This window comes from Solea senegalensis, linkage group LG2, assembly GCF_019176455.1.
Source record: "Solea senegalensis isolate Sse05_10M linkage group LG2, IFAPA_SoseM_1, whole genome shotgun sequence".
Lineage (NCBI taxonomy): Eukaryota > Metazoa > Chordata > Actinopteri > Pleuronectiformes > Soleidae > Solea > Solea senegalensis.
In genome coordinates this window covers 5,348,661-5,371,549 of record NC_058022.1, presented here as the reverse complement: position 1 = coordinate 5,371,549, position 22,889 = coordinate 5,348,661, and the positions used below count along the sequence as shown (strand labels likewise).

General features: G+C 42.2%; 1 protein-coding gene across 1 annotated transcript; it reads right to left on the bottom strand.

Moving 5' to 3' along the window:
• Window positions 1-5,641: 5,641 nt before the first annotated feature.
• Window positions 5,642-22,510, bottom strand: pms1 (PMS1 homolog 1, mismatch repair system component). Its single transcript, XM_044012066.1, has 13 exons — window positions 22,440-22,510; window positions 21,512-21,655; window positions 21,204-21,386; window positions 20,809-20,911; window positions 20,131-20,294; window positions 16,727-16,843; window positions 14,571-14,693; window positions 14,343-14,489; window positions 12,620-13,395; window positions 9,234-9,677; window positions 8,240-8,370; window positions 6,719-6,879; window positions 5,642-6,620 (listed from the first exon to the last, which is right to left on the bottom strand). Exons 2-13 carry the CDS (start codon window positions 21,641-21,643, stop codon window positions 6,420-6,422), a joined length of 2,682 nt encoding a protein of 893 aa, XP_043868001.1. The 5' UTR covers window positions 21,644-21,655; window positions 22,440-22,510; the 3' UTR covers window positions 5,642-6,419.
• Between the last annotated feature and the right edge of the window lie 379 nt (window positions 22,511-22,889).

Here is a 22,889-nt window from a genome sequence, read left to right as displayed (position 1 = left end):
TGACAGTCACCACTGGGAAGCTTTCATATGATTAATGACTTTGTTAAGCTACTGGAAGTTTGGAGCAAGGACAGATTTGGTGTACACTCCAGAAATGTTTACAAAATTCCTCTAAGTCAAGTGTTTGTTTGCGAGGAGGGGTTTGGTGACGAGCAAAAAAACGTGGCCCGCCGCCATCCAAGGTCTGAAGCAGCGAAGCATTGTCTCTCTGGAGATGGAGAGTTGACAGTGATGAAGAATAGATGTTTCTCTGAGGAGACGAAGGGAGGGCAGATTGTGGAAACCTCCTGTCTCCTGATGATATGCCTATGTCCGAAACACAGACGGATGTAGAGAAGTATCAGGTATGTGTCAAGAGAGCAGGATAGATTTTGACGACTCAGAAATAACATTTATGGTACATTTTTTAGGATGACTGCACATAATTAATTTTACAAGACGCTTAGTTGAGTGACATTCATGTGGTAAGGAGGACTTCCCAGAATCAGACCTTGGTGGATACTTCCAGGAGACTGTCTGAACACAAGTTTGACATTTATTGAATTTATGCAAGGAAATCCAACTTTAAAAAAAATGTTGCAGTATGTTTATTGCATATTTATTTGCAAAAAGTAATCAAGAATGTTTGTTTTTTTTGCTTTTTTTGTCTCGACTTTAGTGCAACCAGAGAACATGGAGTACGACTGCACGACTGCAGCTAACGCAAATATTCCTCGAAAGCATAAGTCCTTGCGCTGTTCTGGGGTTTTCCCTCCAGCAAAAGTTGAATTTTTCCAAAATGTGGTACATCTTGGAATGTGACTTCAAATGCAATACACGGATAAAGAAATAACTTTAAAACTTGCTGACAAGTGATTAAAAAATAAAAAATAAAAGAGTAGACTTAATGGCCCCACTGTGGTTGCCCTTGACCCATGTAAGTGGCTGTAAATTCTCCCACAGTTGAGAACCTGTGGCTTTTTAACACCCATCATATTAGTGTGTGCCTGAAGCCTGTAAAAAAACTTAGTGGCTCTTCAGTGGTTGGCAGAGAAATGCACAGTCGTAGCAAGGCACCACCACCAATTACCAGCAGAAAGTTAGATGCAGCAAAGATTTTATAGACCGTTCCATATGGAACATGGTACAGTTCATGCTTTTATGGACACTTGATTAAGTCCTTCTGTAAAGTTTGTTGGCGATGACGACAATGTTTGTTGGGGCTTGGTGATTGATTGCTTTCAAGGTTTTGTGATTTCGAATAGCATATTTAAACTAAACAATTAATGTTAATTAAATCATTTTAAATGTATATACCTATGATGATGCAATGAAAAACCCTATATACCTGGAACCCTGGAATATACCAGCATTTCATGGGAAAATAATTTTTCCTATAACATGACAGCATATTTAGAAGAACAGTTCCTCTAAAAAGTAGTCATTATTGTGTTAATTAATAATTATAATCTAGTCACACTATGATTTGATTTTAAATTCTTCCCACACGTGAAGGACGTGTCCTGTGACATAACTGAAGAAGGAGTCTAGCATGTTAGAATGTTGTCTAGTTGGACTCTTACGACGTAAGACCAATAGGATAACAGAGTGCTGTGACGTAGCGTAACATACAGACATAAACGGGGCAAAGAGGAAGTACCTGAAGTTCTGCACTGTTTTGTGTCAGCTTCACCTGCTACGCTTCAGTAGCCAGGATTAACAACTCCATGCCCCGCCTCCCCGATGACCTATGAACTCGCGCAGTGTCGCGAACGACGATTGGTCGGAGTCATACTTGTTGTGTTGCCAGTCCCTTGAACAAGACACGGCAATAATAATCATCATAAAAGACAAAATTATTGTGTAGTCTGATCCTGGCTATTTTCTCGTTCACCATAAACTAGATGGTAAAAAATGATGTTTTGACCACTGTCTGTATCTGGTAAATACGTCACAAACGCAACACATACCTTACATTTCAAAGTAAAAGAACTCTAGGGTTTCAGTTTCATTTCTATTTTTTATTTTTTTTCACAGGACAGACGGATACTTGGCTTCATACTTAAGTGTCCCATCATTCATTTGAGTATACAGGCCATATTCAAATATATTATTGATGTGAATAACCTTTAAGTGGAAGGTAAACACGGCAGACACATTCCTGGCGTTAGCAATGTATGCATACGTATGTAACGTGGACAATCATTTTTCCAGATTAAAAGCCCATTTCTGTGAAGGGGGAAGTATGAATCATTCTGAACAGGTGCAGCGATTCTGTGCATCTGTCATTTTTATGGGCAGAAGTGAAATATTTACTCATGTAATTTCTTTTCCTCAGGTTATTTTCCAGGTATTCACAGGGTGGAGTCCGTCCCACGGCACTCCGGTCTTATGAATTCCATCACTTTTATGAGCATTTAATTGCAACCATTTGTCTGTGTGATTTTTCCAGACGACATTAAAACGCTGCCTTTAGTTATAGATATAGTAAAAAGCGATGGGGATGATTTGCAACGGCCGTGGCAGTTTATCAGTTTGGGTGGAATTTGATCGGCGAATAGTTAACGGGATTCCAGGTTTGGAGCAAACAGAATTATTGGAACGGGTCGTCATGAAATTCAGTCCAGACACACGTGTGGTGATCCCCAGAGTTTCCTGGTCCTCTGGTGCTATCATCAGGTCCTGCGTTAATTGTCCAAAACATTGGTTTGTGCTCTGTTGAATATTACTATTATTCACCAGACATGTAACATATTATCTTTCTCCCGATACATAAACAGAAGCAGTTGGTGCATGTTTTACCCCGCTACTGGTCGTGGCTCTCCGTGTGACTACTTGTTGTAATAGTTCCAAAAAAATAGAGTGGGAAAGGTGCTAATTATAGTGCCTGTAATTTTATTTTGGTCTTGATGACTCTGTTAAAGTGCACGGTTACCTCCGGGTTATGAAAGTGGTGTACAGTTGCTGAGTACGACCTGACAAGCAGTAGCTCTGCACATTAGGGGAGTAACAGGAGAGCAGCTAAGTATGTAGATGACGCTGTATGTGAACTGAATATTTTTGAATCGGGGGTTCCACATCCTTTTTATTGTACCAGATCTTTAAATCGACTCAATCGTTAGCAAACACCTCAGTTCGGTTGGTCAGAAAAATGTTACAACAAAGAATGCGACAGGTGATTTTAAAGACAGCTGGCAAAATGAGCCAATGCTGACCTTCTAAACGTTGTGGTCACATGGTCAAAAGATGATCATCACTTAATCCTCCCCAATTACTCTGATATGCCCCTTGGGTGCCAGAGGCAGCGTGTACAGGGTAGATTCTGCTGCTGCACGCACTTCTGCAAACAAGCCGCCGAGGAGCACGTATCCACCAGTGTGACGTTTGAAACGCGCGCGCCGGTGCAGGAGCGAGGAGCGAGGAGCGGGCAAAAGCGAGCAGGGGCCACTGTGCAGACTGCTGGCCCTGCAGCAATGCCTGAGCTATGTGTGGGTCCTCTCAGCAGAGGCCACGTAAAACAAGACGTGTGCTGCGGTTTGACCTTTCACGGTCCTAACTATAATATTATGATAAGATGAGCGGATCGGATTGCACTGAATCCTCCCTGCGGCGGGATTCAGTGACCATACGAAAAGGCGATGACTGAAAGCCCGGTGGGGGCAATACTGTATGGATTACCATTATCCAAATGTGGTTAAATCAAAAAATCCACCTTCATTCACAACATCCCTTTTCCTGACATACAGCTGCTTATCATTAGATCAGATCTACAAAATGTATTTATGACTGGAAATACTTCAATTCTTTTAGCCTTATTATTTACATTTTGTTGACCCCTGAACACCAGAATGCTCCACTAACAGACTAATGTCTTCAGGAAGTGGCACCACTACGAGTTAGTGCAGCATCAAGGATTTGAGAAACTTTGTGGTTGAAATTACAGTGCAAATCTCTGAAGCATTTAATGCAGCCAGGGATAATATGCAAATATCTGTCAATACTAAAGGCTGAGCAGCTGGCACTAATTGGGAGGGGAGTGAATTATGGGTAGCAGTTGGCACGGCGCGCGTCTCCGGCTCGGAGCTTGCCAATACCCATTTCAGTGGTGCCACAATGAGGCTTAATGGCAGCGAGACACTCTGTGGACTGACATTGAGTCAGGGAGTCAGATGTCACTCTGCTGTTGTTAATGCAAGAACATACAAGTGACACTCCAACCAAAATATCAACGTAGCACTGTTGATTTCGCTTCCATTTTCCACTGCTGTGGGTAAAAGACGTTAAGATTTCTGCTTATTTCTCCCAAACAACTCTGTATTAGTGGACGCAATACCTCGTCAAGGCCCATTTATACTCCATTTTTATCGGTTTTACATCCGTGCGTCACCACCCTACATACCGCCTTGCGTCTTTTGCGCTGGTATGGACGTTATATACGTTATATATGCAATACTTCCTCGAGAGTGGAGTGTCGAGTAACAAGTTGCAGGCATCGACAAGCATTTTTTTATCGTCCTTGATCAGAAATAGATTGAAAAGCAAGCGGGTTTCGTGGCGGTGGAATGTAAGACCGCTGAGTACAAGTCGTGGGAAATGGCATTTTCAATATTTCCGTATGCCCGCCGCAACTTTTGACAACTTGCTTTGCCTGATCGGTGCTGGATTCAACCTGTCAGAGTTCACTGCGCACTTTTAAATCGACAGAGATCGACCGATTTATCGTAGAAACTGAATATATCTGATATTTATAATGTTGTCCTGTTCACAAACCCCCCGAGTTTGTGAACAGGTGGAGAGGACGTTATTTCAGAACTGCCTGATCTCCGCAACCTTTGCTAACTTCGCCGGATAGCATGCGGAAACAAACCACAGTCACTCTCCGTTTTCCAGCTGCAGGGATAAACCAGCGAGCTCTGGCAGCTGTTGTTGTTTCACTGCAACTGTTGGCTGCTTCTTGGCCGTTTTCCTGACTGATCGGACGATCGACTCTAAACTGCCCCTCGCACGACGGCAGACGAAATGAACACAAAGCACGGAAGTCCGTCTCCGTATTTTGCGGCGAGTATAACTGGGCCTTTACTACAATGGAGCTCCAGGAGGTCACGTGACCCGGTCCCCATGAACCGCCATGTTGGCAGCCTAAGATGTGGCAGAAAGTGGACGAGACCGGATGCTGGATTCGACCTGTCACCGTGCACTTCACAATATATCGGACGCTTAAAATGCCCCCGGCGTGACCTTTATGAGTTTGCACACAGGTGGAGAGGACATTATTTTTCCGGACCTGCATCGTCCTGACATCTTCAACTTCCTGATTAACATCTTACTCCAGAGAGTCACTGGATGTTTACAAGAGTCTGGAAAGAAACAAATGGACGATATCTGGCTTTGTGACAAACAGTCAACTCTGGGGTTTACCGGCTAAAAATAGCGTTGTTGTTGTTGTCACTGGAAGGGTCAGTGGAATGTAAATAATTGTGTTGTGTTATCGTTGCTGGGCAGACTTGTATGTCATGATTTACCGAGCGTTAACCACGAAATCCGTTGCTGGTGTTTGTTCCCATCACACCACCTTCTTCTACTCAGTGATTCACCTCCACCGTCTCTCTTGTGACGAAATAGAAATTATTTCACTTGGTTTAATACAGAAATGTTGCAACACTTTCATAGTCCCTGACTTTTATTCATTAATGGACCTGTTTATTGTCCTCATCATCCTTGTCTCGATCCTGTACTGTCCAAACATTTAAAGGTACTGACAGAGATGAGCGGGAATCACAAAAATATGAAAAAAAATCTCTTTATTTTTATTCTCTGGTTGTCGCAACGATCGTCATCAAGAGAAGAAAATGAAGACAAACCAGGTTTGCTTAAATGAGAAAGCTACACAACTGTGCTTGTGCAATAAAGGGATAATTCAGGGATTTTTGAAGTGCGACTGTATGAGGTGTTGACACATTATCAACTCACTTTCACTGATAACACGTCTGCCAGCAAAGACAGAGGGGAAATGGATTTCTGCCACTTAACAAAAGGCTCACTTCCAAAAATCCATGTCTTTTTAAGTCAATGTAAACCAAAGTCCATAGAGCAAATGTACACTTTTTACATAACACGTGGATTGTTGATGCATTGCTGCCTCCATAAGTTTAATAAAATGTGTCACTTGAGTGTTTAACGTCCTTTGTCTGGATTTACTTTGATGTGACAAACTTACTAAAATAGGCAGCAGTAGTAGACCAGCAGCTCTTGTGTCTCCACAAGCTAAAAACGATTTTCTCTATAGACTTTGGTGTGGCAGAGTGAGCAATGGCTGAAATCCGTTTCTCCTTGTTTCCCCACTGGCAGCCACGTTTTGGCCTATGGTGTGCACAGATCAACCAGCTGACCCTGAGACTTAAACAAATGAACCTGAACTATTCCTCTGACGTGTTTACTTCTCACAGATCTAAAGGCTTCAGCAGAGCCCGAGCTTCCTGCTCTGTGGAGGGCACGTCAGACAGGTGCTGGAGAAACGGTCGTCCGTGGATGCAGGACCTGCTGTTGTCACCGAGCTGCTGTTCCATGCGCACAAGAGTTTCCTCCACGTCCTCTCTGGACAGATTTGTGGGCAGCTGCCGGACGAGTCGCACTGCTTCACCCTGTGAGGGCCACAGAGCCACAGTATAAATGTCTAATCAGACACAACTCGGTGCTACAACTGATGGAATTCTTATTCTCCGTTCACGACATCGCTCACTTGTAGGTAGTTTGTGACTTTAAGTGGCCGGCACTCTTGCACGGCCCTGGCCTTCCTGTGAACGACCGCAGTCAGGATCTCCCTGAGGTCGTCCACGCCGAGGAAAGGCACACAACCTGCCATGGCCGACACTTCCAGATGTCTCTCGGCCGACGTGACTCCTGGCCAAAACAAGCAGAAAACAAGGATTAATATACTCCAGACGCTACTACTATCTCCAGGAAAGAATAATAAATAAATATTGTGGTTTACGGCCGGATTGATGACCAAGTCAAACAAGCCAGGGGCCAAATGGAGTGTTAAATGACTAATAGAAGCCCCAGCAGACTGGAAGGAAGTTGTCTTGTAGGGTGGAAGAATGATGGCTTCTCATTTCATGAGGAAATACTACAAATCATGGACAATTTATATTTCTGATACATGACTTTGGATTTAAAAAATGAAGTCAGGATGGTGAAAATAAAAACTGGAGATGCAGATATTGGATATTTCTCTGCTGCTTGTGCGAACATATGCTGCAGATTGACGTCGCGTAAGCGTACGTTTTTTTCGAGCAGAGATCGTGCAAAGCAGCCACCTGATAACACGCCGCTCCCTTCAATCCCACGCACACCCACCGAGGCAGCGAGTGCCAAATGAAAATTCCTAGAATTTCTTAAAGGGCAACCATTCTCATCACCTGCACGCTGGGGTACAAACCCACTGTGAGACCATGCTGCTGGGCAGAGAGCCAGTGTCAACCGAGGTGAACCGTTCGAGTAACAAAAACAAAACAGCCAACGTTCACAGGACACTGTCCCCATGATAATGGAGGAGCTGGCATTTCATTATTATTCATTCTGTTTTATTTATTTATTCGTTTTACTGAAGTGGTGCTCCTGAGGATGGACACATTTTATGTGAAATGAATTAATATGCGCAAATAATATGGGATAGAGGATATTTATTTTTGTTTTGTTCTCTTCCAGTAATGTGCCGTTTTCTTTAAACGCACTCAACCTCTATGACAGTGAAGGTTCTAGTAACCTTCTGCTCACTCTGGTTCTCTTAAACCTGGAGTGGAAGCGTAATTTATGTTATTGTTAAAACCTGTGTTTGTCCTTGTACTATTTCATGTCGGGAAAAAAAAAAAAAGAAGGTTTATTCAAGGCATTTTGTCTGAGTTTAACTCAAATTAGAACAAAAATAGAAACAACAAAGCCAGTGGTGCTGCACAGTACCGATACAGATACTGTTTATATCATATGTATTGTTTTTCATTTTCTCTGTACTGGACTATAAGTCTGTTTAATAGTCAGAGTCAGAAGAACCTGCTAGTAATCCAGTTACCGGGGACTGGGCCTTTGACATTTTCAAATCCGAAAAGACCTTTAAACAGCATGACTCATAAAATAAGAAATCCTTGTTTTCTGATGGATTGGGTGTTCTGCCCTTTTGTACTACGCCGAGGACATGCCACACGTACTGAGACGCACGGAAACACTACATACTATACATACAGAATTCTCGTCCACAACGTACCTGGAGTGAGTCTGATTTTAAACCCGTTAGCCACGAGCCTGGGATCAGAGAGGATCACCTGTCCGTTCAGCTCCGGCTTCTGTTTCTCCATGTCGCACAGAGCGTCGCTATATTCAGCTCCTCCGAGAATTCTATCCAAGAGATAAAAACATGTTGTGTGTTTATTTTCATACACGAGATGGGAATCGATAGAAGCGAAGCACAGGGTTGTGTTTGTAATGAGTCTCTAACGTATACACACTATATGGACAGAAGTATTGGGACAATAACCCTTTTTGAAGCTATGATACCTTCCACTCTTCTTGGAAGACTTTTCTCAGGATTTTCTATGAAGTGTTTCTATGTGAACTGGTGTCCATACATTCTGTGGAGCATTTATGAGGTCAGGACGAGAAGGCCTGGCTCGCAATCTCTGTTCCAGTTCATCCCCAAGGCGCTCGACGGGGGTTGAGGTCAGGACTCAGTCGAGTTCCTCCACACCGAAGTCAAACAATGTCTTTAGAGCTGAAACAATTAATCGATGAATCGATTATTATACTAAACTATACGATTACTAAATGAATCGACAACTATTTGGATAATAGATTCAAAGCTTTTTTCAGGATTAAAACAAGATTTTGGATTGTTTAAGCTTCTTAAATGTGAGTATTTTCACAGAAGTCATTAAAAGTGAATCCTTTTGGTTTGTGGACAAAACAAGACAGATTTTTTAAGGTTTTCTGATATTTTATGGACCAAATGATTCATCCAATCATCGAGAAAATAATCGACAGATTAATCGATTATGAAAACAATCCTTAGTTGCAGCTCTACATGTCTTTATAGTCCTTGTCCAAAACCATTTAAGGGGGTCGAGCCAAAGCCTGATTGATACACCTGAATTCAATCCTTAAGGTGTGGCCAAATACTTCTGTCCATATAGTGTGTGTACATTGAAGAAATTGGATGACTGTGCAGTTTCCCGAAAAGAAAACAAATGTGAGGGATACTTTACCCATCTGTTAGCTGTATGGGGTTCTGCAGACTCTCAGCTGGAAGTATATTATTCTCTAGAAGTCTCTTAAACAGCAAGGCTTCCTCCACTCGAAATGGGTTTAACAACATCAGCCTCCGACCACATAAAATGACCCAGGTGTTCTGAGAGGCCAGTCGATTTACAAGACGGGGGCCCCGTGGCGCTGTGCTACTCTGGGACGAGAGGCGCAGGAGCTGCAGGCGCAGGGCCGCCATGCTGCAGGAGAGCGGCTGCGAGGGCTTAGGTGCGGCGTTCTTCATTTTCTTCTGGGGCTGTGCCGAGAAGAGCTCGTCCAGCAGCTGCTGGTTGGACGGCGGTGCTTTGCGTTTGTGGCTGCGCACATGGCTCTTTGAGGTGCTCACGTTGAGCTCTCTGGGAACATCAGCAGAGGCCATTTTGTTTCTTTGTTCCTGGTGCTCGTTCCTGCAGAGTTGTCGTTTTACAAATTACATTTAGGGTTAAATCAGTTTTTACTTCAGATATCCACATTTGAGCTCATCTGTCAGGGTCCCTTTCTGTCTGATAAAAGCCATTTGCAGGGTCAGACGTGACCTCTGGACAATGTCCAGAGAATTGGGTCTGGACATTCTCCGGAGTTTGAAGTTCACATATGACGAAAGGCAGTAGGAGCGAGTGAGTGAGATGCATTCACAACAGCAGGGGTATATGTATATATATATATATATATATATATATATATATATACTGTATGTTATTGTATGTATGTATGTATATATCTATATCTATATATATATAGATATAGATATATACATATATACATATACACACACAATCTGGAGGAGTCTTTCTTATTAAATCAAAGGTATGGGTGGACACAATGTATAAAAGGGTCGAGTAAGGTCCACCTGTTTGCTCGATGGACATTCAGGACATTTTTATCACTAGCTGAATTTTGGTTTGGTAATTGGTTTAAAAAAAATGTAAATGCTGTTCTGATGAGAGGAATTCAGGGTGGTTCGATAAAGCAGTGTTACCTCTAAATAAGACAATAATTCATCTAAAACGATATCTTGACACACATTTTGGCCTTTGACAAATATTGGCCTTATTGCGATTGCGATACAATTTGGATTCATTCTTTAGCCTGAGTGCAAATGTAAATGCACAACACACACACAGGCAAAGGTACTTGACGCACACTGACACACAGAGGACGGCCACACCGGCTCCTCTGTCACGGTCAGTTAACCCGTAACACACTTCTCTCCAAACGTCTGCGGGGACGTTAACGCGAACATTTTCTGGCGAAGCATAATTGCCGTATTATTTGCGTCTTTTAGCCGCTGCCTGTGCAGCACAGCTGCTCAGCTATCATGTGTTGCTGTCGACTTCTTGCGGCGTGTTCTAAAATAAGAATTTAGATTCCAAGTAACAACTCGTTCCTGTGGTACATGCAGGGAACATCATTGAGAATTCAATGTATATACAGTATATATATATAGATATAGTATATGTGGTGCTTTCCTCAGCAAAGTTGCCAACTCATGTTTCCACAGATCTTCATGTGTTAAGCATTAGGGCTAACACTTCAGCACCCCATTATTCAAATGACCTGTTTCAAGTATGATTCCTAGAAGTGTTGTGCCACTTAACAGTGGAAGTGAAAGGGGGCCAAGTACTTGCCACGTCTTATTCCACGTTTAAGACGGCAGCAGTGCAGCGAGGCAGGATTCTAAACAGATGTCTTTTTCCATAAACTCTCCCATACCTTATATAAGTCCCCGAGTTGTGCTGATACATATTTTCCAACCTTGTAATTATTTTAAATCGCTATGTCGTAATCTAACATAATTGGTTTCGTATACACTGGAAAGCCGTTATTCCGTGACGCTCGCCGAGTTTGTACTTTCTTATTTTTTTTTTTACGGACGTGCCCGTGTGCAACTGGAGCACTTTAACAACACACGACTGTCAACATTTTTACCCTTTTACCTATTTCATTACCCGCTTTTATGCAGTCGACCAGCTGTGTGTGAGATGTGCTCAAACCTCACGAGTGGACACACTATTCTGACCCAAAAGCGCACAGTCATCTGATCACTGTATCACTGTTGTGTTTGTCATTTTCTCCTGTCGTTACCTTCGTGAATGTAAATCCTTTCACTCTGAAGGAGGCAGGGGTCAAGCACAAATACTCATTCACCCCCACACACCCCCCCATCTGCTCTGTGCCAACTCTGGTCTTGACAGGCCAACTATGTGTCACCCCTGACAACACTTATGCAGTGAGAGGAGGCGAGGATTTTTTAAACGGACTAGGAGACTCGTTTAAAGCTAGATTTCAGATGGGAAATGTTTATGTTAAGGTTCCCTGATTACAAATTATTGTATCAAAGCTGCACTTTGCTAGAAAAACAGTTGATTATTATCTGCAGGTTATTAAAATACTAACATTTTTAGTGTGTCCTGAGCTCCACGTGACTGATTTTGACACGTTTTATTGCGTTCATTGTCAGACTCTCTCATCTGTTTAGGTGTCTTTGCAGCACAGGAAGTTGTTCTGTTCAATGAATGGAGAGTAGTTGTAGTAAAACAGCCAATAGGAGTACTCGCTGTCTCTATACTGCCCTGTGATTGGTCAAAGCCTCAAGTGGACGCCCAGAGCAGGTGCACAAGTCTTGTTCTCCCTCTCAGACGACTATATTTACAATATGCTGAAGGGTTATTATGAAATGACTGATCAATAACACCTATGAATCCTGCCAACCTGTATTTAGAAACTACTGTAACCATGGGAAAACATTTTCAAATGATTTCAAGCTGCAGTGCGTAACTATTGCTGTATTCTGCCTCTGTTTGATCTTCGTGAAAAGAGACAGTATAATATTATTTGTAGGATTTTGTGAAGCAATGCCATAAGGGGAGCGTTTGTGTGTACCCACCTGCAGTGCAGGGGCGGGAGGGGACAAGACCTAAACACTGCTATATGCGTGGAGCTGATCTGAGCTGTGCGAACTCATTTGACAGTGGTTTGAATCTATAAGGGACATTTGTTTATTATTTAAAGGTTACGCACTGCAGTTTAAATGTTGAACAATTTGAACTCAATTCTGCCCCAAGATGAACTGGACATGGGAGTTCTCTGGATAGATGGAACACTTTGGAAATACAGGAAATGTCAGCGTTAGTGACACCTGTTGTGCTGCAGGTCACTATCGGCTCGTCTGTCAGGAAATTAGAAACACAGCTCATATCAACATAATTTCCAGACGAGGCGTTTCACATGCGAACGACAGGTCAAACTTTCCCCAATCTCTCTTTCTCTCGCTCCCTCTCGCTCTCTGCCTTGCAAATAACAAGAAGTGGAAACAACTGCTTGGAAAGGTGAAGGTCTGGAAACTCACTTCTTCTGCTCTTCCTCCCTCGGATTTTTCCAGCTCTGTCGAACAGCGACACTGATGTCCTGCAGACCGGCTGTGGCTCCCTCCCCACGGACCTCAGCTCCGGTCTCTTTCTTGGACAGGGTGGCAGGTGACAGCGGTGACAGCGGTGCCCTCACTGCGCGGTTGCTGATCAGATCGTAGGCCGTCAGCGTGTCCCGCTTCTCTGTTATGACGTTGAACGTCTTTTTGTTTACGCTGCTCTGACTCTTGAACTCATCACCGTCAGACAGAATGTGCTTTGAGGGCTGAAGGATTCTCACAGGCTGCAGAGGTTCTCGCGACACCGGGTCGGTCACGGCCGTCCCGCGGCTCCAGTCCTCAGCCAATAACGTCTCCTTGCTTGTGTCCGTCGCTGACATTGCGTTCTGCTCAGGTGTGCCCTGGGATTTGCTTGCTGGGCCTGTTTGTGTCGTCTGAGTGCAGATCTGAGCCATTTCATTGTCATAAAGAGAAAAGTCAGATACAGGTGTTTGGTTGACGATCCAGTCTTCTGCTACAGAGGACGAAGAGCTGCTGTTGGAGGCCTGCTGGTGCAGTGAAGCATCAGCTGCGTCCCTGCATTTAGTGATAACACTGTCATTCGTCTTTGCACTTGGGAAAAGGTGGTTTGTCTGCAAAGGACTGGATGGCGAGGGACATATCTCGTGGTTGAGCTGCTTCTCGGCTGGGGGGTCACTGTCACACTGATAGCCATAGAGAGAAACCAGCAGCGCCTCCACTGCCGTCAGCACAGCCTCCTACGTGACAGACAGAAGACAATGCACAGAGTTTACTTTCCAATCACATCTTCTTGGCTACAGTTTTGTCCTATTTCCCCCCCAGTCATTGCCAAGTTTGAACAAATATACGTTATATTCAGGGTTACACACACACACACGCTCATTTGTGCGGCATTCATAGTGAGGACACTCGGAGACATCTGCTCTTCAGCCCCTGAGCAGTGGCTCCTTTTAGCTTTTATTTCTTTCTTTCAAAGTGAAAACCTCTTATTTAGAGATCAAGATGATAAATGATAAAAGTGAACATTTTGTGCGCCGCATCCACAGAGTCAAATGTTATTTTGAAAAGGATCCGCGTACTCATTTCTCAATCATGAACGACATAAAATCGTAACATTGCTTTATTTATTTCAAAGCGGGTCACTTTTAATTTCATTCATTTTTCACAAACAATGGAAGGACTAGGTCTACATAATTCTGTGTTGGGTATAAACAGCAATGAAATGTCAACAGTTTTCTGTTTGTCATTCTTAGATTGAATAAATGCAACAAACTATCACTCCTTTACATATAGTACATTTGTTATTATCCTATTTTTATGGGTCAAGTGGGTTTTATGGCTGCAGATTAACTTTATTTGGGTGGAGAGGGGACAAAAATGACTCTTTTAAATGCCTAACCCTAACCTCACCTCAACTTAAACCTAATTCTAACCCTAACACTAAAACCAAGTCTTTTTTAAGTGGTGACAGAACATGAGGACCAGCCAAAATGACCTCACTCCCAACAGATAACCTGTTCATCTGTCTGTTCCTTCCATAACTGTCCAAATGGTCACTTATCAGGCGACTTACTAAGGGCACCATTGTGTGCAGTGCCAACTTTGACATTGTTTGGATAAAAACAGGCGGAGATTGAACAGGTACTGTCTGTTCAGGCCTGAACTCCATACTGTACACACTCACCTTGTTCTGAAGTAGCACCTGGGTCTTGTCCGGCGTCAGGTTGACGTCGATTGAAGAGGGCGGAACGGTAACTTTAAGCACAAGGGTTGGATAGCGATTTTGGGCTTGGTCCTCAGAATACTGAGCAGTGTAGTGCTGACGCAACAGCTAATGTGCAAAAAAAAAAAGGTGTTACAATAGAGAAAAATGTGTATTTGTTGTATGAAAAACTGCAAGCGGTGATTCTACCTTCATTATATCTTTATGGTGGACAGGCCGGTTGTTGACAAATATGAAGGTTTTGTCGGGGTGAGATGAACTTGTAGAGGAGACATCGGCTTCAGGCTTTGGAAAATAGCCATCTAAAAAGATCTGGACGAAACGGAATAGAAACACAAGTCATTCATAAATCTGACAGCTGCACTAAAATATCCACCATGTAATGGATTCCAAACACAATGGAGCATTATTACTTGACACAATTAAGATATATCAACCAGAGAGAGAGCGAGTGCCAGTGAGCAAACGCTTAATTTAAGAAGCCCCAAACTCGGCAGTGAAAAACCTTCGCATGCTGTTCCCTCGTGTATCGGCGTTCAGCCCTCACTGTGATCATGAGCTGATGTTACACATTTCTTTTTCTCACAGTTGCATCACATATAAATTTCAACCTTTAACCCTAGAATCCCACCAGAGGGAGTCCTCAAGAAACTCCGTCACGAAGGCAAGCTAGTAAGAAATGATGGAAAGCTGTTAATGTTCTACAGATTGCAGGCAGAGAACAGCTACGCTTTTTCCCCCCACATGGCCCAGGGCTCATTATTAGCAGCGCCGCACGCCAATGAAGTTATTAAATGAACTGCTGTTTCAGGTCACGGCACATATGCTTCTCTCTGTTTGTGCTCATTAGGGTCACTTTATGGCAGCACGAATGGCACCTCTGGCCCCCGAAGGGCCAAGGCTTTGTGTAGTCATGCTGCCAGAAAAAACAGTGTCACGTGCGCAGAGGAACGCCTCTTACGACTCTCCCCGAGCAAGGCCCTGGTGAAATTGTCAACCTGGCAACTCAGCTTTGGTCTTAGGGACAAAGGGAAGGAAAGTTCTCTTTCACTGCGAATAAGGGAGTACGGAGGAGAAGGTGAAAGGCTGTTCTCATAACCGCGCACAAAGGTCTAACAGCAAAATTACAACAACAAAGGGGGAAAATGAGAGAGAAACACGGTGGAAAGGGCTGCTCCATATCTGTCAAGCTTGATTAGTTTGGGGGGGGGGGCCTGGCAGCAGGTATGAGCCACATGACACCTACCTTGACCAAGCAGAAAGTTGCCGCTCGACAGTAATTCAATTACAATCGGCGCAGCACAGCTTGGATAACAAAGATAATTCCCTCTTCATCAGGAAAGAAAAGGGCAAAGAAATAGTTGGCCGGCCACCAGCTGACCACATTTACTGGCTTCAGACCAGGCGTTCCTGACGAGGTTATTAGCTCACTCCTCAAGAACAGAAATACTACATTAAATGTAGAGGCGACGGTTAAAATAAGACCTTTCTGAAACCAGTTAGACAATCACAAAACAAACGATTTACATATTTCTCATTTTTGTGGACAACTGGAACTTCCACAGCACAAAGTTTGTGTCATTTCAATCACATGTCCGTTTTTAAGTCAGGTCAAAGTGGCACGGGAACCACAGCGGGGCGCAAATGTGTGTTCATGAGATAAGAGGGTGGCTGCTGAACCATGCAAGGGGTGCAATGCACTTGGTTTCTCCAGCCCGGCATTCGTGTATGCATGTGAAACAATACGGTAGAGCTCAATATCGGCAGGTATTAGCTTTAAAATGTATTAAACACGCACAAGATCCGCCGATATGACCACTGACTAAAATAGTAGGCTGAATGAGCTGCTATGTCCTCGACGAAAAATATTGTGTTCACTGCACTACAGAAGAAACTAAATGACCTCTGCAGTAAATATCGGTATTGGTTATCCGCTTCAAGCACTCCTGATACATCGGCATATTTGCAAAAAGTCCAATATCGTTCATCCCAATATCGTTTTTTTTAAGTAATTAAAACAAGCTTTCTGATTTTCCAGCCTTTTAAATGTGAATATTTTCTCATTTAATTTCCCCGTTTGACAAAAAAGTGACTAATACTGAAAAATGCTGGTTTGTGGACATCGTTTTGAAGTTTGGGAAACACCGATCAACATTTTTACACTTTATGGACCAAACGTTTAATCGCGAAAAGACTGATCGATTACAATACAGCAAAAATAACAGCTGACCAAGAATCCTGAGGCCTACGAACCATGATATGACACGCGCGTTAGCACAGTGGCGTCTTCTCAAAAACCTACAAATGAGTTTTCCTCTCATCACTGCGTTTTCCCCTCAACTAACCTCTGGTTGCTCTTGGTGATAGTGGCATGGGAGCAAGTTGGCAACAGCGCTGGGCCCCAGTGTCGCATGGAGGGCACTTCGGAGATCAGCCACCTTGGCCTTCTGCCAAACCACCACCTGCAACGATATGACACCAGTCGACTTCCATGAGTGCACACATGAGGCGAATCACACTGCATTAACACCTGTTAAGATAGTAACTGGGCCACCAAGCTGCCAATAAATCTGGAGTTCATGCGGTGTATAGTTGTTTGTTGAGTGATTCAGCAAATGATGGGACACAAAATGCAGTTTAAAATCAAAAAAAGGTTTGGTTTTATCAGTCTGTGACAACCGTCAGGGCAGAAATAAGCACGATATCAGGATTTATTGGCAGAAAAAGACTAAGTAACAGCCTTTCATAGTTTCTAGCATGCGAAAGCCACCGTAGTTCCCTGAGTTGTTCCTTCAGATGTCACTAATTTGTGCACACTGGACACTTTTTTTTAAATAATTTAAACAAATCCTCAGAGTTTTCAGCTTCTTATATTTAGATATTTTCTGGTTCCTTTGTTCCATACAAGAATGAAATCAGTAAAAGTAAATCATTTTGGTTTGTGGACAAAATAAGACCATGATTTTGAGGTTTGGGAAACACGGATCGACATTTTCTGACATTTTCTGGCCCAAACAAGTGCTCGATTAATCGATAAGTTGAACGATTATAATGAAATCGAAAATAATGGTCAGTTGCAGCCCTTCACTGGACCTTTACAAGACTTTTGCAGTGAAAATAGTTTAAACTTGGGCTGCAAAACAGCTGTGATTTATCAACCATTTGATTTTCTTCTATATTTAACTTGTGGACAAGACATAACACTTGAGGATGATGACATTTTGAGATTTGGGGAATACAGAATGATAGTTTTCACCAGCTTCTGATGTTTTTAAGAAACAAACAACTAAACAAAAGTTTAACTGATGAGGAAAATCACAATTAGTTGCAGAAGCAATTTATACCTGATTTTAGAAAATCACAAAAAAAAGCACACTTTTAGGTCAAAATTGTTCCTATAATTTAATTTAATTTAAAAACAATACATGTGTTAGTTTAGAAATGAATATTACATAAGCATACATTTTTTTTAGTTTGGGTAAGAAAATATGGTATGATGACACCAATGAGTGCGCTTGTAGTATGTGTCTGCCAGTGAATACATCTACCAGGTGTTGATTTCTAAAAGCATGCACCCTGTTGCAGAGCATGTGTCAGCTATTGAATACACGATCCAGCGCATGTAAATGGATCACTCCTGTAAACATTTCTTGAAGAAGCTGTGAAACATGACACACGCCATATAGCAGCGTTGGAGATAAAGGATAGGGGCAAGCGAGTGCTGACTGCGCGGAATAGATTTACTACTATAACCTGACAACCTCCAACCTGATTTCTATGAATGCATAATATAGGGTGGTCGTGTGGCCCCTGCGTGACCCGCATCTCCTATATGCTCTCTCTGTGTGTACAAACTGGCTGCAGCCTGAAACCGAATCTGGGGTTAAACCTGCAGCTGTGTTTTCAGCGACTTACTCAGCAGCCATATTTGTGTTTCGGGGGCACCTGACAGTGTGAAACAGTGCGAGGGAGGAAAATGTCAACTGCTCAGTAATTCTACTTCTGGTTAATCTGATATGGAGCCAATCGACAATAACTGGCTACTTTATTATGTACACCGCACGCACAGTGCTTAACACATGTATTAGACCACAGCTGCCGTAAATGAACAGCATTGGTAATTATCAAAATCACTCTTTATGTTTCTCTGATGGTTAATAATACCCCCGAATGTAGACACTCTTAAACTGAAATGACACAGCACATTATTATTTCTCGATTACAATGTCAAATTATAGTTATTTAGTTATTTTATTAGTTTTAGTGGTATTCTTTACTGGCTACATGTGCACTCTGTTGTGTGTAGAGCTGAAACAATTACTCGATCATTAATCGATTGTTTTTCATTATTAAAACAAGTTTTTCTATTTTTTCAGCCTCTTAAATGTGAATATTTTCTAGTTTCGAAACGAAACGAAATCATTAAAACTGAATCATTCTTGGTTTGTTTCCGAGTCTGAGAAACACTGATCAATATTTTCAGCCCTAGTTGTGGGCACATAATTTTGAGAGGTCTTTAATTAAGGACTTGAACTTTTCAGAAGCAGAATCATCACAGACTCGCTGACCCAAACACTTCCATGTTCGTCAGTCTGCTGTTTGAGTCTCTAAACATCCGCGTGTTGTTCCCACAAACCAAGGGAATACTTTTCCCATCAGGATCCTTGCCCACTTCATAGCTCACTGACACGCATTAGTACTGACAACAAAACAACAGGAGGCCGTGACATGGCGACGGTGTTAGGGTAATAATCCACCAAACTCAAATTTCAGCTTAACAGCTTTACACAATCGGCGTCAAATGCGTCAGCACAGAACCTTTGACTGTCAGCTGAGAGGAAAGTTTGTCTATCTATCTATCTATCTATCTATCTATCTATCCATCAAAAACTGTTAGAAATAGTAGAAGTAGGGATGCTGAGGACCAAGCATTGGATGGAATCAGGTGCTAATGTGCAATTAAAGTTCATATGTGGACACTAATCTTAATAACATGCATGTAATCCTCTCAAAGTGCTTTCACGCATACATTGTTATATATTATTGTTACCAGCGATGCTGGCATAAATAAATACAGCACTATAGAACAGATACTAGAAGCTATAGAGGTTTCCTGCAGCAGTCATGTTAAGTCATTTGAAGACAAATGAGGACACCTAGCGGTCGTTTTAATAAATGAAAACCATCAACCAGTAAATATGTAAATAATGTCCCGTCTGTTATTCAGGACACTGTGGGATTTAAAGGACTAAAGTAAAAGCTTTGTTATATTTTCTTAAATCTCATAGAAAACAAAAGCAGGGGTAGATGAGAAGCAGTGGAACATCCACAGAAAACCCATCCCTGCCACCTGTCTCTGTACTCTGACGTGTTTCCATCACAGATTGATGATTTTATTGAATATTATTTATTTCTCAGGGAATTTATTCTACTGTACTGTCTCATGTCCCACACTTCAGTATTTTTGTTCTCATTAATTACGTCAACATGCTTGCTTTGAATAGTGTGACTTGTACAACTGGATCAAATCATTAAATCAGTGAGGAGTCGGAACTTTTCAACTGCCCAGACTCAAAGGAGAGGATTAATTAAAAGGACAAAAACTAAGAGGTGATGACTACAATTTTTAGTCTAAAAAACTAAAAGACCAGCTACTTGGCTATTTGGTGATAGAATGATTTCAAAATTAGAAATGATTCTACAAAGTAAATTTCACTCAGTTAAATTAAAGAAGCGACATATTCCTGACCTTATTGTGGACGAGTGTGAGTCTGAGTTCAGGTTTGATGATGGCATATGCCACAAGCAGGTCCTGCACTTTCTTCAGCTCCTCCTTGCACTTCTTGTTGGTGGAATAGTATTGTCGTCTCACTGGGAGATTCTTAAACAGCTTCAGTACGCTCACTGTTGTGCCTGTAATACACACAAGAACAGAGTGGGAAAAAAAACACCACTGCTACAACAGGGCTGAAGAATGCAGGTGGACTGGATCTGCCTGGACACCACAGGACATTATTCCATATACATAAGAAAGCAACAGAAGAAAATCAGACTGCTTCCCATTTCTGCACACTTTAAATTGAGTTTGGCCATCTGCGTGCGGGTCTCCCTGACAGAGCTTCAGAAGGCCTCTGATAATTCATCATCTCAGTCAGGCCTTTACGGCAAAACAGAAGCTACTTTCAATAAAAATCAAACAACTTGTGTTCTTAAAGTTTTCATGCGGGCATTTAAAATGACTCTGAGTCCATAAGAAAGAAGATTCTCTGGACGTTTGACGTTTGTCTCTTTTCAAATAAAGGCAAACATACAAGGGGAAAAGAAAGAATAAGAGAAGGACAAATGCAACCAAGTATACAACAAACGAATGAATGAATAAATGAATGTAGAAAGAGAGAACAAGACTTATTAAATTGCAGTACTTTACCTTGACCTAAGTGAGACGGCTTCTGAGAAACAATCTGCCCCATGAAGTTAAGCACGTACTGGATGCTGATGTCATCCTCCGCCGTCTTTGTTGTGACAGACACCTGAAGGAGAACGGCACAAGACATCATATACAGTACATCACAGCCTGTAATAAAACTGGATGTACAGCATATTTATACATAAATACATAAAAAGTAATACAGAAAACATAGATTAACATGTTCAACTTGCTTTAAATCGTCATTATAAGATGATATTGTCGTGACAATGGCGATAAAATAATCATCTACCCGTAAAATAATTGGGATTGTTTTCCCCAGAAGCTATCATTAGGGTTCCACAGGTAACAGTAATGTTATGTTGATTAAAATAACAAACTAAAATGCCCATCACCTCGGCCACAGCACAAACGGAGCCCAGTGCTTCTCCTCTGAAGCCGTAGGTTTGCAGACGCTCCAGGTCGTCGTGGCTGCAGATCTTTGACGTAAAATGTCTCACGGCCATCACAGGAGTATCAGCAGCTTTGATTCCAAGGCCATTGTCGCGTACCTCTATGCGGTCCAAACCATAATTATCCTGCAACAGGAGAGTAACAGTAAACCAACAACATTGTTGCTGCCAAGTTTCCAAGAAAACAAGTCCAAGTCCAAGCGAGACGCTTTCGTTTTTTTATTCCAAAATCTGTAAGATGGACACTGTACCAGTTTAACGTCAATACTGGAAGCCCCAGCATCCAGAGAGTTTTCCAACAATTCTTTCAAAACGTTCACCACTGACGTGATGACCTGTGAGCTCGAAAGCAGCCGCACCGTGTCTGGAGGCAACTGCTTCATGATTGCTGGCACCTGTTGGAGAAAAGTCAGGTTTTAGTTTGAGTCTGACAAATGCTGCTGTGGGTGGATTCACTGCAAATCAATTTCAGTGAAATATTAAACTATCCCTGCACCGTCAAGTGCAGGGATCACACTGTAACTCTGTTTGTCTTCTTTATTTGTCACTACACAGAGTCATGCAAAACCCAGAGTGAAATTCCTTAAAAGTGATTCTGAACATCACGTGTCCCATCGTACCCTAATATAAATAGAGATAAAAACATTCATTCATGGCTGTTGGTCATATAAAATATTTAATGAATACAAATACATGTTGGCGTGACCTGTAGCCTCCAAATCTACACTTACACTACACAGAATACGTAATAAGTAGCACTAGTACAATAGATAAGAAAATCCTTTATTCCCACTTTGAATTTGCAATGTTACAGCAGCAGACAGTAAAAAAAATAAGGTAATTGATAGTAAACATGCAAAATATTAAATATTAGACACAATAAAAGCAGAATATCGATCATGTCAACAGTGATTAACCCAAATATAAACAACATGGACATATTGTGTGCAGATGGAATTATAGGATGCTTGCATATTAAAATGTTATATGACAGTTATGAGCAAGTGTATATTAGCCATTTATTTGGAATAAACAGGAGAAACGTTTGCTAACTTACACGGGTCACGTCGGCTCTTTGAACTCAATTTAAAAGTCTAACACCGTGATTGCGTTTAAAACTTACGTGGCGACTTGTGACCGTATATCAAAGTATACGTTAATATTGTGAATAATACTGACTTGCAAGTGTCGCCTTCACTTTCGTCCCAGAGTCCAGAACACTTCCATCAACAACAACAGACACAACACCAGTGTGGCGGAAACCACGTGATTCCCGCCCCCTTTTTAACTTGCTTATTGGTTAGAAGTGGCACGAAGGCGGGTTCGTGAGAAAGTGTGGAGCAATTTCGTCCCGGGTAAAAACTTACAGGTATAACATTTACTCAGGCAACATTGGACATGTGTCTTTCAGGAGCATGACATGGTTTTGATTTGGCGAAGATAAATACATTAGGCTCTAACTAAACTCAATTTGAACATTTTTAGTTTGAACCAGAAAATAACCGCCTGTTTTGTGTTATTTTGGAGCGGGAGGCACTTGGGCCTGAGAAGGCAAACCAGGGAGAATCAACGCACCACAGCGATGCCCTGAAACCGCTTATACTTCCGCTCGGGTCGGGTCAGTGTACG